The sequence below is a fragment of the Cydia splendana genome, chromosome 8, assembly GCF_910591565.1.
Source record: "Cydia splendana chromosome 8, ilCydSple1.2, whole genome shotgun sequence".
In the NCBI taxonomy this organism is placed as follows: Eukaryota; Metazoa; Arthropoda; class Insecta; order Lepidoptera; family Tortricidae; genus Cydia; species Cydia splendana.
In genome coordinates, this window is record NC_085967.1 from 17,450,964 (window position 1) to 17,466,989 (window position 16,026).

The 16,026-nt window shown below is 36.8% G+C and overlaps 1 protein-coding gene across 1 annotated transcript; it reads right to left on the bottom strand.

The window, feature by feature from the left end:
- Window positions 1–481: 481 nt before the first annotated feature.
- Window positions 482–15,507, bottom strand: LOC134792948 (uncharacterized). Its single transcript, XM_063764426.1, has 7 exons — window positions 15,249–15,507; window positions 14,993–15,160; window positions 8,687–8,838; window positions 7,639–7,835; window positions 3,072–3,152; window positions 2,382–2,529; window positions 482–1,515 (listed from the first exon to the last, which is right to left on the bottom strand). The coding sequence occupies exons 1-7, from the start codon at window positions 15,329–15,331 to the stop codon at window positions 1,313–1,315; spliced, it is 1,032 nt and encodes a 343-aa protein (XP_063620496.1). The 5' UTR covers window positions 15,332–15,507; the 3' UTR covers window positions 482–1,312.
- Between the last annotated feature and the right edge of the window lie 519 nt (window positions 15,508–16,026).

Below are 16,026 nucleotides of genomic sequence, written 5' to 3' on the forward strand. Positions count from 1 at the left end.
TATAATTTATAATACTGTCAAGTATTTGCGTTACCAACATGTCATAATAATTACTGCCATATAGAAAAAAGGAACATACTGTGACGCATAAGGTAGTGCTAACAATTATGTACATATACACGCCAATAGGGAATATTAGGCAAAGCTCTGCGTAGGTGGCACCTTTGTGGCACATACAGTAAACAAACCACATTGACACATGGCCTACCGCGAAACAAGAAAATCGAAATTTCGTTATCTTATCTCTCTATCACTCTTGCATATTCGAGCGATAAAGAGGCAGATAACTAAATTTCGATTTTCGCGTTTACCGGTAGGCCCTTGTTAACAAACCGCCTTGATGCATCAATGTCATATTTTTTGTCTGTGAAAACTTGTCAAAAAACAGTTTAAGGCACAGTATGTATAAGTTAGTCTATGAATTTACTGAGTCGGTAGTGCTGCACTCTGGCGGCAGAACATTGCAGTAATATCCCCTATTAGCCAGCTCAAGTAAATGGCGCTTTGCGGCACCAAATGTTTTGTGGCAGGTAACTAGGACTAGTTATCAAATAGTTATTACGATACAAGTGCGGTAAAGAGGAAATTCGAAACGAGTGGCGATAAATTAAAACACGATCGAAGGGGGTGTTTTAAATCGACACGAGTTGCGAATTATCTATTCGCATGTGTATCGTACAACGTTTTTCAGTACATATGGCTCTTTACACTTTTGACATAGACACGAAAAGTGCAATTTTACGCACTAGTGCGGGAAAATAGGACCATATGTACTGTAAAATATGTTCTAGTATGAGCTGTACAGCGCCATCTACTTCAACTGTAAACATTTCAATGGCAACTTCTTGCACTACACGTTCTTCTCATATTTCATTAGTCTTTGCCAGGGGTGGGCAGGACGGGGGTGGGGAAACTTTTGCGAAGATGAGCCAACCGCAGTAGAAATCACCAGTTTAAGAATGTCAAGGAGCCGCAAACGGTGTTTTAAGAGGTCAGAAATGTAATTTTGCTAGTCGCATGAAGGCCCGCAACCTTACCTACCTCCGTAGTCTAATAAAACATGGTCTTCTCTTCCCAGAGTGACACAAGCCTACGTCACAATAACATTGCCACTTTATATAGCGCTATCGCATATTATCATATAGCGCTGTCGCATGATGACGTAGGCTTGTGTCAGTCACGTGACCACGAAAAGACGGGAAGAGAGTACCAGGCGGAGTATATTATTATACCATGCCTACCTCTAGGGAGTTGCATGTGGGTCGCGAGCCGCGTTTTATACCCTTGGTCTATCTATGCTAAAATTAATGTATCATTCCAACTTGTGTAGTGTATCATCGGCGATAAGCTGCAGCGCGTGCGCGAACAGCTCGGCTCTTGCGACGCGGTACAGCGCCGCGTGCAGGTAGCGCTGCGCCGCGCCCCAGCACTGCGCCGCGCCCGCGCCCGCGCCGGCGCACAGCTCCCGGGACGCCGCGCATAGCGTCACAGCGCCGCGCCAAATGCGTGAAGTCACTGGGTGTAAAAACAGAAATAAAAGTACATATGTATACTTTTTTAATAAAGCTAGAAACTTACGTTAAATGAGAAAACTTGGATTTTTTCACACATATTTGAGAGTTGAGACAAAATTTGACATTGCGTTGCGCTGTTTAAAATCATTGCAAGTTACACCGCAGATTTCTATACCGCGTAGGTGGGTGTACCTTGGTGTGAATTCATTTATAATGCGTCCATGCAATGTTGCGGCTCGCTGTGCCTATCCTAAGTTTTCCCGATTGACAAGTCCACTAGTAAACACTACATTGGATCCGATACCGTTATCGGCAACAACATATTAACTTACTCAAACAAATGATAAAAATTAAAAACTTACTTTTAAAAAACTATCAGGGATACATCTTTTAAGTCTAATTCACACTTTTCAAATCCCGTTGCGTCGCAATCGTTAAAAAGTAAATACACAAATGCGTTCGTTGCACGGATAAAAATATTCAACCAAGACAAAATCGCGTACCGAAGATTACGTTGGAATTTTTTTTATAAAGTTTATATTTTTTTGTAGCGTCTGACTCACACTTGACCAATTATAGATTTAGATTTATTTATTTCATAATATGAAATTACAATATAAATTATTTTACACTAATCTATACGAATTTATATTATGATGAAATTATACTCGTACTAAACATTATTAGAGTGCATGGCCAAAGACGAAATGCGCCTGTTAGGACGTCAACTGATAAAAAACTGGCCACGGTATAATGTTTAACAGCAATACAACATTGAATACTGGCCATAAATAACCTACCTATGAATACCTTAATACAGAAAATCCTACAATAATATCTTTCAGAAGATAAAAAAATGTAACTCACGAAAACGTTGCATATCGGCATCGCAGTGCTGCAGCAGCTGTTGTGTGGAGGAGGCGCCCTCTATCGCGGGTACGCTGTTCCCGGTCACTATTATTGAATTGGGTAGCGTCGCCTTCTTCACCACCTCTTCTACTGTTGGTCTTAGGTGCTGAAAAAGAAAATAGTTTTCCAGTAATATCAGGCGTGGCTCACTCCGCGTTCGTCGCTTTGCTACAGGTAGCTAAAAGTACATCCGTTCCGCCCCAATTTTGGGGAAAGCCATAAGCCGCACGTGGTGCTGTCGCCACCTAGCGGCCATATCTGTGCTGATCGTAACAGACGCGTTTTGTTAGAGAGTGAGTCTTCTGTACCTAGTACTATTATTTATTCTGTGGTAATATTTACATCTTTACGTTACATTGCATCTAGTACTTTTTTGCGTTTCTTGCAATATGGATTTTGTTGGTATGGTAGGTATACTTATACTAGCATTGGGCAAGTAGGCTCGATCTTTCTTACACAGTTGACAGGAGTGGTAAACTATATCTCTTGAGGTCCCAAGGATCTAAGATTGCCAAAAACCGGCCTAAGGTTTTAAATTTAATATTGAATTTTGGTTGTCATTTCGGACGCGGTACTCGAGGTTTAGACTAAGACTAACTCAAGGGGTATACAATATAAGCTAGGGAAAAAGTTTTTCGAAATGTTTACCTCTGAGTCTAATGAGCTATTTGCTGGTGTTTTCTTATTGTCTTCTTTTATGACGTGCAGCCAGTAGCGAGTAGGTATGTGCTGTAATCAACATCAAATATTAACACTGAATACTTTAAACTATAGCTTAGCACAGCACTGTCTCATTTCAAACATAGACAGAGAGAATCATACTTTCTTTGTCTTTCGCTAGTACTAGCACCCAATCGAAAGGGATGAGTATAGTTTTCCTGGTTCTTACTGACTGACAAGTTGTATTTGCCAGACTATATATTAAAACGTAATTTTATAGGGTCTATCGCGAATTTATTTCGGAAATAAAGGTACACTATAAAATCGCGATAGACACGATAAAATTATGTTTTAATATGTGTTCAAAAGGCGAAAGTTTTAAATGTTATAGTGAAACAATATTGTATGTCACCTAGGACAAATTACAAAACATGATAAGTCAGGGTAGCAATTTGGGGCCATTAAATTTCACTCTCATGATCAATGACCTTCCAAATGTGGTCGAACATGCTAGTTGCTTGATCTTTGCAGACGACCTTAAGTTGCTGTTAAAAGCAAAGGATGGTCAGGATTGTGAGACATTGCAGAGCGACATTGACAGGGTAGTAAGTTGGAGCCATAAGAACAAACTCTATTTCAATGTGTCCAAATGTAATGTAGTGTCTTATAGCGAAGCCGTCTCTCCATTGCTCCACTCGTATAATATAAGAGGGGAAGGGATCACGCGCGTGTCGTCTGTGCGAGATCTGGGATTGCACGTTGAGTCGGATCTGTCCTTCAAAAAGCACATAGTAGACATATGTAAGAAAGCTTTTCGAAACTTAGGCTTCATACTGCGTCAGACAAAGGACTTTTACAACACAGCAACAGTCAAGGCTCTGTATAATGCGTTAGTTAGAAGCAGGTTAGAGAGTTGCGCCATTATATGGAACCCACACGAGAGTAAATACTCAGCCATGGTCGAAAAAATACAAAATAAATTCGCCAGATATTTGTATTTCAAGGAGTATGGGTATATCATTTTTACCCACTCATGTATCCGACGCTCTTTGTTCTCGGCATGGTAGGCTACACAAAATTAGAAGTGAGACGAAACTTGTCGTTAGCAACTTATATGTTTAAAATATGGCGGGGCGTCGTCGTCGTGCACGCACCGGCAGTGCTGGGGGCCGGGGCTGGTGTGCCGCGCCCGACTGCGCGCACAAACTTACTAGCTAGAGCACCGTTGGTCACCGCAATCAATATCTTGAACAACATCTCGACGAATATAGATCTTTTTAACTGTTCTCTACTGAGTTCACAGAGGTCACTTACAAACATTTAAGTAAGTAGGTAATTGATAATAGATATCGTTAGGACTTTTTATAATTGTTGCAAATGATGTTAATTAATGCTAGATTTTATATTTGTATTTATTAAAAGACATTATTATTATTGAATTTATTATGGAATTGCTATTGAATTAATTTGCTGTGTTTATAATGTGTATTAAATGTTTTTTATTTTTTATGTAAGCAAGTTGATGTGACTAGTATGTAAGCGCTTTGGTATAACACTGTAATGCTTATATATGCTGAATAAATGAAATGAAATGATACAAAGGAACATCAATTAAAAATTATGACAAGCAAATTTTTAAGCATTAATTGCCTTGAGCTACGATTTCTTTACTCCATAAATTAAAAACTTGTCTATTTGTTTAACGATTGCAGCGCCATCTGAGCAGGGTATTTCATTTACTACTAGTCAAATCAGTTTCTTTTTTCGAACTGTCAAAACGATTTTGCTACTATGGACCATAGACCTATATAATAGGGACAAGACATATTGTTCTATACGTACAATTGCTTATAGAAATAGCACCCATTTTGACGGCACACACATAAATATATATCTATCTCGTTTTTACTCAGCACTGTAACCCTTAGCAAAAAAAGATGACAGTATTTCAGTACGTACATAAAGTGTTCCATGAAAATACGTAAATACCTAATGCGGCCGAAAATCCGCCATGTTTAGTCACCCAAATGTCATTGTCTGTCAGTTCAGCCGGTACTTGTCCTGTCAAAAAGTCGTGGTGAAAATTAAAATTATTAATTATCTTTCAATATTTTGCTTGTGATTGAAAATAATTGAAGCCAAATGTGAATAATTACGTCGCGAATATGCCAGTGTGTAGTGTATTAGGGTGCGGCATAAGAAAACCACCAAATCAGCCATCTTTAACCATACACAGGTACGCTATAATTTACATGAAAAATATTGGTTATTGTTAATGTTCCTGGGAAATTTAAGGATGTTTCACATTATAAATAGCAAGGTTCTTCTGTGCAGTTATAGATCATGAAGTGATTGGATTTATTTAACTATATTTTTACGCTTAAATAATGTAAACATTTCAGCTAGGGTTGTACTTTATTTATCGACTTTGATATCGATATATTATGATTGCCTATTTATATTTTCTTATTTTATTATGCTACCCCGCTTCAAACCAACTAAATTATCTTAATTTAATAATTAAATCATTTTTTATAGGTTACCAAGAAATGAACATAAAAAGAAAGACTGGCTGGAGATGGAGACCCTGACCGACTCTCGGGAGCACTCGGGTAACTCGGGTCCGTGGGGTCGTTACTCCACAAGCTGCCCTGCGGGCTTTTTTATATCATTATTATAGTTTTTTTATAGTTTTATAGTTATTCGACATTAAGAGACCATATACATATAGTTGTAATTTATAAAATGGTTAATGTATTGTTATTATTTTTGCTTGTATGTAAATTCAATGTTGACGTATAAAAATGCCCTTGTGGCCTATTTGCTGAATAAATGTTGAAGAAGTTGAAGAGCGGAAGTCATTCCTTATTTTTGTAATAAAAAAAATGTTCTGAAGGTGTTTTGTTTTTTTTCACCCGTCCCTTAATAAGCTTGAATTTTGTATCGCTCTCACTTATAGATATGGCGCACCAAGGTCGAGGTGCAGTGCGGTAGTGTGTTACAGACTTTAGGGTTAACAACACAACGAAATTGATTGTAATAGAGAGGTAAAGTCCAAGAAAAACACGTACACTTATTCTGACATCCAAAACAGATGGCGCTGTACTGCGCCATGTGTTTTGCGGTCACTAAGTTGTCAAACGTCAACTTTTGAAAATCAGAGTTACCGCAAAAATCGCAATATGTATTGAGTAGTACAGCGTCATCTGTGGCCTATTTTATAAAGCTACAAGTTACAATTTACAAGCGGAAGTCTCGTTCTAACACATAGGGTTAGAAAGAGACTTCCGCTTGTAATTTGTAACTTGTAGCTTTATAAAATAGGTCACTGGTTTACCTGTCAAATTTGAAGCACGAATTGTCCTAGACTCCACACATCTTACTCAATCAAAGTATCTTTTCACATAACAATATACTAATAAAGAATTTTTATTTATTTACTTACTTGCTATTAAAACATAAACTCCACAAATAATACATACTTAGTATTTTAAATAAAATGAGCCGAACACGTTAAAAAGTTATCGATGTATCGATAAAACCTAGTAGCAGTAAAAATCTTCTGGGCAGCACTAAAACCGCCATGTTTTGTTCCCGGATGACGTCACACTGGCACGCATTTTTCGTTGACGTTTCACTTCCATAGGTTTCATATTTCAGTGCTATGGACGTTATATGAAACACTAGCATGTGACGTCACAATCAAATTACCTACTCTTTATAGTTTTTTCTACTCCCGTACTTTTATTTGTCATTTAAAGGGTCGTGCACACTCCTTTAAAACCCTACCTTATAGTTGTCAAGACAATAAGTCTTTAGTCTATTCCCCAAAAAAGAATTTGTGCATACACGCAGTATCTTTTTGACGATTTTACGATACTTCGTGTAATGACCACTTAAAAAATATTGAATGAAATACAGTGTTGCCAACCTTATTTTAAATGTCATCTCTGACAAATAAGTGAACCATAGACATTTTTTTTTAATTTTATTCATTCATTCATTCTTTTCCCGCCCGTACCCGCCATTTTTGCTACTTCTTGATTTAAAAATATTTGTTAAATTTACAATTTTATTTCAAAGTAAGTGCTTGGTCGTAGAAAAAGTATTGTATGCAACGTTGTTTAACTGAGTCAAAAAATACTCGTGGCGTCTTTATTAACAATTTTCGGCTTCGCTTCAAATTGTTACTCACGCCACTCGCCTTTGTTGACCTCTCTTAAACAACGGTTGCATAAAATACTATTATACGGGTATTAAAATAGAAATTGTGTCTAAAAATAACTGCTGTCTACGTTTCTCTATTAATCTTCTAGTGCTTTATTTCATGCATGGCGTAAAACAATTTATTTTCATCATCTTCATCATCATATCAGCCAGAGCACGTCCACTGCTGGACATAGGCCTCCCCCAAAGAGTGCCACAATGACCGGTCTTGCGCCACCCGCATCCAGCAAACTCCCGCGACCTTTACCAGGTCGTCAGTCCACCTATTTATTTTAATTACAGTCAAATATCCGATTACGCGTGTTTATCTTGCTGCACTGTAACTTACATTAGTGTCAGCCAGCATAAGTATCCTATGCACATGTGGTGTGTCTGTAGTGTCGGGAGACAACCTGTTGACGCAGTCCGGGTACATCTCGGCGAGCACCACACTGTTCTCGCCTCCTAGCTGGTCCTTCAGCTGCGCCTTGATGGCCAGGTCATCCATCTTGTTGTAGATGGCGGATGCTACGCGATCTTTCACTCCTGGAATTGTAATTACATTTATTAATGATTTTACATTTATGAACTTGTTAAAATGAATTTTTATAGCTCGTTATGTGTGTGTGGAATGGTGTTGATCTTTCGACAAACCAAAAAACAATTTATTTATTTAAGTTTGTTTTTTAATTTATGTCTTCTTCTTCAGCGTGAAGAAAATTATGCCCACCTTTGGGCATAGGCCTCTCCAATCTCTCTCTATTTTGAGCGGTTGTTAGTGTCCCTTATCCAGACTGGTCCCGCAGTCTCCTTTATGTCATCAGACCAACGGGCGGGTGGTCTGCCTACACTTCTTCTGCCTAGCCGGGGTCTCCACTCCAAAACGCACTTGCTCTGCTTGCTTTACTTTTATCTTGTATGTAATAAATTTTAATTATTCTGATATTATCTGATCTGGTTTAACATAACACCACAGTGCCACGGTACATTTTAATAAAAATAAGCAACAAGATAATAATGATAAAACAGAAAACAGAAATACAGTAAAAATTTTAAAAATACCATATTATACTCACCAGTCTGTTAGGAATGTTAGCATGAAACATTGAATTATCTTTATAATAGTTGTAAATATTAAGAGAACAGAATGCATGGACTTTCTTGATATTAAATAAAGATTTGATTAAGATACATTTATTCCATAAAGCAAATGATCATTTTAAATACAGTAATAGAGCAAAAATATATTTTTATCAAGATTGACACAAGATTATACAGTAATATATTGCAAATGCAAGTACTAACTATATTACTGAGGGTGAGGATGTTCATATTTCCTTATTACTTTTAATATTATTATGTTGTTATGTATGTAGCTCAAAGTAAAAACAACATACCAAAGTGCTGTGCCGCCTGCATGATGTCAGCATCCTCGCTCCACGCCAGGATGATTTGCAGAGCCTGCAGCAGGGAGCACTGGAGCTTCATGAAGAAAGACCCAAGGCGCACCGGCTGCCGAGTCCCACATGGCTCACACACCCATTGGACTCTGGAATAATAAATAAATAAATATTATAGGACATTATAACAGAAAATGACTAAGTCCCACAGTAAGCTCAATAACGCTTGTGTTGTGGGTACTTAGGCAAAAATATACATATATATCAATTGTATTTGAGTATTTAACCATATAATAATAATAATAATTCAGCCTATATACGTCCCACTGCTGATGCTGGGCACAGGCCTCCTCTGATGCGCGAGAGGGCTTGGGTAGGGATTGCAATCCGGTCCGGCGGATCCGGTAATCCGGCCGGATCCGGCACTTTTTAGGAGCTACCGGATCCGGTTAAAATCACCGGATCCGGACCGGATCCGGGAAAATAGAAAAAAAGACCGCACACAACACCCACTGTGCGTTTTAAGTGAGATAAAGGCGACGGATGGAAGAAAGAAGTTAAGCAGAATAAAGAACGAATGAAAAAGTTAAGATTTAGTAAAATAAGAACATGTAATATGGCGATTGTCCACTTTTAGTGTTTAGCAGTAACACTTTGGTTTACTGCGACATAAACGCGTATTGCTTGTGTCAGCGCAACCTAACGTGTATATATAGGTAGGCATTTAGAGAATATACGTTCTTATACTATCACACATAAGGTGTTTGACTTCTACTCCCATCACCCGCTCGAAACCATAAACAACAAGTACTATATCTTGTTATTTGATGGCGACCCAGACCAGCGAACCAACGAACTAATACTCAAGAAAGAAGAAAAAATCTACCAAGACTACAACCCAGATAACCAATCACACTTTCAACGCAAGAATCCACGTAGTCAGAACCAACCACCATTAAGAACCAAGAAAAAAGAAGAACCACCCAACATCAAAAAACGGAAACCAAGTTAAGAAGAGAAATCAAGAAGAGCGAAGATCGAAGAGCGTTGTCCAGGGTTTCCCGGCTCGCAAACCAAGAGGTGTCCAGGGTTATCCCGGCCCACCATAATCATCGGAAGCAGAGCCAGCCAGCCATATGAAGCGTCAAGCGAGTGCCACGTGGAGGTGCCAGCTCGCCAGGCCGCGCCAACATCTGCCAAGAATGCCGGTCGCGAACTCGCACCGGACCGGACGAAGACGAAGCCGAGGACGGCCAGCCACGCAGCAATAGGATGTAAATCCTACGTGTAATTTAGTATTTTATTTAATTTTCTCTAAAAGCCAGCATTTTTTTTTTCCAATTCAGTAGCAGTCATATTTAAATCATTCATAATTATTAAAGGTTGTCGCTAAACTCAATTTCGTTTCGAGCATAAATAATTTTCATAAGAAGTCATAATATAATATAAAAATTTAAAGTGTCGAATAGTGTCCTCAATTATGTATGTTGCAATTTGCAGCGCGTGCCACACGTTGTGCGCACGTCGACAGAAAACTTAACTAGGCCGCGAGACTTTGCCGCGAGTTAGAATATTTTAATAAGCGATGAATGAAATTTGATACATCGCATAACGATTAAGTAATAAACAACTCAATTCAATAAAATTATTTAATTGTTTTTGAGTAATGATTAATACTTTAGCTACGTGTCGGACTGATCACCTGACAGCGAAAGTTTGATTTATTACATATTTTTTTTTTTTGAATTTTGGAAGTTAAATAATAGTGTTTATTTTATAAAAAACCTTACAGTACGGTACAAGTTTGAGAAGTTTTAAGGAGTTTAATAGGCACATTCGTACAATGTGACCTTATAGCTAGAGCACTAGTCCTTCGTACTTGATCATAGTGTGATATACAGTATCCTCCGTGAAAGTTGTAGGAGACTTTTAAGTCTTAATGTATTTGTGTCTCTAGGTACAGGCAGAGCCGTACAGCCTGGCCTGATATGCCGCTATTATTGTGTTTTAGGGTGACCATGCCCTCGGGTAGCCAATCCCACGTGTAGTTATGAAGTTCGGGTACGCACGGGAGCGTAGCCCATAATGTATTGATTATAGGGTGACCATGCCCTGGGTAACCATTCCCATTAATTATGTTAGGAGCTTAGGACTCCGTCTTAATACGGCATTAGTTATTTTTATTACGAGATTTATAGGGTACCGTAACTATAAACAGCGAGAGTGAATATTTTAAAGTTGAATACCAAATGTTTTTAAATGTTTTAAAGTTGAATAGTAAATGTTTTAAAGATGAAGAGTAGGTAAATGTTTTTGAAGAACGAGATTTATATTTTATGAGAAAAGGAAGTAAATTAATATTTTAACGTTTGAGAGATGATAACATTTTAAGTGAAGATAATATTTTCTTATTAAAAGATAACGATATTTTTTTACAAGGACTACGACATTAATACGACACATAAAATCAAGCTAAATAAAGATTGTTTGCATTATACCTATATAATTTATTAACATTTTTTTTTATTGATTTCAGAAAAAATTGTAAACAAGTAACATGCGTTTAAATTTTTTCTTCTGCCACCCCGGCGGTGAGAGGAACGTTCGGGGGAGGTGTAATATGGCGATTGTCCACTTTTAGTGTTTAGCAGTAACACTTTGGTTTACTGCGACATAAACGCGTATTGCTTGTGTCAGCGCAACCTAACGTGTATATATAGGCAGGCATTTAGAGAATATACGTTCTTATACTATCACACATAAGGTGTTTGACTTCTACTCCCATCACCCGCTCGAAACCATATACATAACTACTACTATCTCCTGTTATTTGAAACATATTTAATATGACGATGATTGAACAAAAGAGGATTTTCTCTTCTTTCATGTTAGTGGCACAAATCGGCACAATACGAATTACTTATATACTTAGAAGTAAACATTAAAGGATGGAGATGTTATGGAAGGCAATTGTAACGACCGGTTTGGCCTAGTGGGTTAGTGACCATTCAGTGACCCTGCCTATGAAGCCGATGGTCCTGGGTTTGAATCCCGGTAAGGTCATTTATTTGTGCGATGAACAAAGATATTTGTTCCTGAGTCATGGGTGTTTTCTATGTATATAAGCATGTATTATCAATTTATGTACTATACGTATATATCGTCGCCTAGTAGTACTACCTAGAGCTAGTACCCATAGTACAAACTTTGCTTGGTTTAGGGCTATGACTAGGTCGATCTGTATAAGATTGTCCCCAAATATTTATTCATGAATTATTTACTTATTTGTGATTTAGGCTATAAAACTATTTACACGGATAAAAAATGAAAGCAAGATAATATTGAAGCGCATTTTATATCATTTTGGTTAAAAGTAGAATATCTTGTTATTAGAATGGATGTCAGAGTTACAAATTTAATAATTCCATCAAATAACAGTTATGATAACTTGTCCTTTCAAGGAGTTCTCCAATTCCCATCCCATAATTATCCCATTAACAGGCTTTGGAATCTAATGAAACTTATAATTTTATTGTAAACGTAAATTTGAGCAGAAATGAATAAATGACTTAGATTTCAAGTTTTATTTTTAAATTGAGATTGACATTGTGACACTTTTTAATACTTAGTTTTTATTTTATTTAGTGTGCTCGGGAAACTGAAAACGCTGAAAAATAGAGATACTAATCCTAAAAATATGTGTGATACCTCATTAGATTCGTCATGATGCCTAGAAAAATGTATTCGAAGCGTGTATTAGCACATAAAAAATATCAAAAGTTATAAACAAACAAAGGGGGACAAAAGTAGATATTTTTTATTTCCCCAATATCTCAAAAATTATTAATATTTAAGAAACCAAAATTAATATTATAAAAGAGGAGGATATTTCCAATAAAACATTCCATACTTGCAGAACGGTATCTCGCGTATTTTTAGCATTAGTAAATTAGTATATCTATTTTTCGCCGTTTTCAGTTTCTCGAGTACACTATGTTAAAAAGTTATTTCTTATTAACTTTAAATTGTTGTTTTAGGGTCATTCCACCGTTTCGGGTGTTACACTTCAACTCATAAAATAAGGTTCTATTCGATATTGTAACAGGAACTAGGAGGTTATAACTATTGATTCATCTACTACTTTGATAATATTTTCTTTTCCTGTACACACACAATTAAAGTATAAGAGCAATAACGAGAGAATCATTAAAAAGTAGCTGTTTCGGGCGTTACGGGAATTGGCCTATACCTTCTGACCATCAGTACCAAAATGCATAATTTAGCGAATTTTGTCAAGTAACCTCCAGTTTTATTTATGTCAAGTAACAATAGTTAGTATAGTCTACTGAAACACTGAAGTAACACTTAGTATCACTTTTCAATTAATTTTAATAAAATAAATTACCTGTTTCGGGTGTTACTCTTGGTTCGTTTCGGGTGTTACGAGTACGAAATTAAGACAGATTTATACGAAATTATGGCTCATTTTATTGAAATTATTGTCTTTTTAATAAATTCGATTAAAAACATAAGTAATAAATGCTGAATTATTATAAAATACATTAATCTTAACAATAAAAACTGTTTCTCGAAGATATGATAATTATTTTTCTTTCGATGCGAATATTTCCGAAAATATTTACTTAATCAAAAAATGGTTGATGGTGATACCTATTCATTTTGAAAGATCTATCCAACGACACCCCACATCACAGGATTAAAGTCGAAAAAATTTAATATATTTTGTACAGGAGCTTACCTAAAAAAAATGTTTTTTTTTTGTAGTTTTTGTGTTATTACTTTGTCGCCATGATTGATTTATGTATCCATGCCAAATTGCAGCTTTCTAGCACTAACCATCACGGAGAAAAGCCGGGGACGGACAGGCGGACGATCAACACGTTTCGGGTGTTACACAACTTCAAACTTTAAAACATACGACTAAAGCAGACGCTAAAACAATAATTATTACTCATTTGCATAGGTTCACATCATAGCCTTTCTTTGGCAAAATATGTTTGGTTATAGTTAATTACCTGAAAAGTTACACATACTTTTATCTCTTTTTCGTTTCGGGTGTTACTTTGACACCACAGTCTAGAATACTCTTCTAAAAACCGATTAATCCATGCTTTTTAATATTTTTAAAGACAAATTATATAATTACGATATTTTACCTGAAATAACTGCGGGAAATTGGTAACAGTTTACAGTTACTTTCTTTTTAATTAGTCTTGCCAATATCGCTGTAAAAAATTAGTTTTACGCCTATCATTTAAACGTTGCGATCAAGTACATGAAAAACATGTAAAAATTGTTATTTTTTTCGGTTTTTTTTTCTGACATGAAGGTTTGGTATGTTTTCTATGGAAATAGGTTAGTGTTGACTTCTTAAACTAATTTTCATTTTTGAACCCTTGGTAGCGTTTATTATGGAATGACCCTTTATGAATACATTTGTAAAAATACCTTTTGTTTCTCATATAACGCATAAAACTTGAAAAATATGTCATTTAATTAACTTTAATATCCTTATACCTAACCGGATCCGGTCCGGCCGGATCCGGCCGGATTGGAGCCAAAATCCGGCTGGATCGGGCCGGATTGTAGCCAAAATCCGGCCGGATCCGGCCGGATTGAAAATCAATCCGGTTTGCAATCCCTAGGCTTGGGCTATAATCCCCACGCTAGCCCAATGCGGATTGGGGACTCTAGCCCAATGCGGATTGGGGACATCTGTGTTAATCACACAAATAAATGCCCTTTCTGGGATTCGAACCCAGGACCATCAGGCACATCCGTCAAACAAATTCAAGCACCTGATGAAACTAGCGGCTTCACCAAATTGCCAAGAGTGCGATAAAATAGAAGATGTTCACCATGTGTTGATGGAATGTGTCCGTAATGAGGCGCTGAGGAATGACATGACATTTATTAAATCTACCAACATAGGTAGTTGCAACATCGTCCTGGCATAGCCACTATCAGACGAGGCCAGGTTGATGTGCAAACTATACTTAAATGTGATGTAGTGGTGTAGGTAATACTTCACTACTACATCATTATTACTATTAGATCTCATTACGGGGGTGACATTGTCACTGCGTGACAAAACCCCTTAAAAAAAAACAGATTAAAAAAAAAAAAATTACATGTTTCACAATTTGAAGTCATTATATGAGTACAAATAATTTGTAATGAGTGGAATGTAAGAGTCCAATAAAATTGACAGAATGAATCTGGGCTTGGAAAAATCTTTCCAGCTAGGATTTTCTTGGTTTCAATAATTCAGCCTTAACATACCTATCAATAACTCTGGCATTTTTGCACACCACTCTGCACTCGGCCTTCCCTGTGGGGCACTTCACTGTTTTGGGCAGAAGTCCATGTGCTTGCAGCTTCTCAATAATCTGCCATTCGAGACTCCTTTCACCACTGTGAGTTGAAAAAGTGTTGTAGAGCTGGTTATTCCTTAAATTAAAAAAAAAAGTTAGTAATCAAAACATTTTGCATTTGTTTAATTATTCATCTTCTAATTTGAATACCTCATAAGACTTACCCTGGGCTAACGGGGAAAGGGAAAACTGGCACAAAATTTGTATCCTTCGGACTGGTGTCCAAAGTAGTTGAATCAGCTTCCATTGTGCGATACTAATCACTGAATTAAGAGATAATTCATTGAATAACAGGTCGGGAGATATTTTAATTGCTTTTAAATAGACGGATACATTTTGTTTATGTATATATCAGCCAATTTACTTTTCTATACACCCGCATGCATTATTTACGTTCGAGTTTTAAACAGTACGTTCAAATATTACTTTAGAATAGCAATTTCGTATGCAAACATTCACCGACAACACAGATATAAATGATCAACAGTATATTAAGTACGTTTTTTATGTTATGTATTACTAAAACACAACTCTTAAAATTTTAGTTTTATTTTGCTGAAATTAATAACCATGCAAAATTTTATTATCGTATATAGATAGTTCGCGACTTTCGCGAGATTTGAACGCTACTTTAAAAGTCACCATGACATGTGCCAAAATAAATACCACTAGTAGAAGAGCCGGCCGTAAATTTTCTAACCGACTTGATACCACGATGAAATGCACAATGGTTTCCCATAAAAGTGATGGCATACTTATATATTCCTGAAATGCGGGTTCATACCTACTGACTGGAATTGGTTTCATGTAACTGATGTACATCTTGCTAACATAATCTCGTCTGCCTAGGTGTTTCGGCAGGAAAGGCCTTGGCAGACTAATATATTCCTGAAATGAGGGTTCATACCTACCGACTGGAATTGGTTTCATGGTGGTATCAGA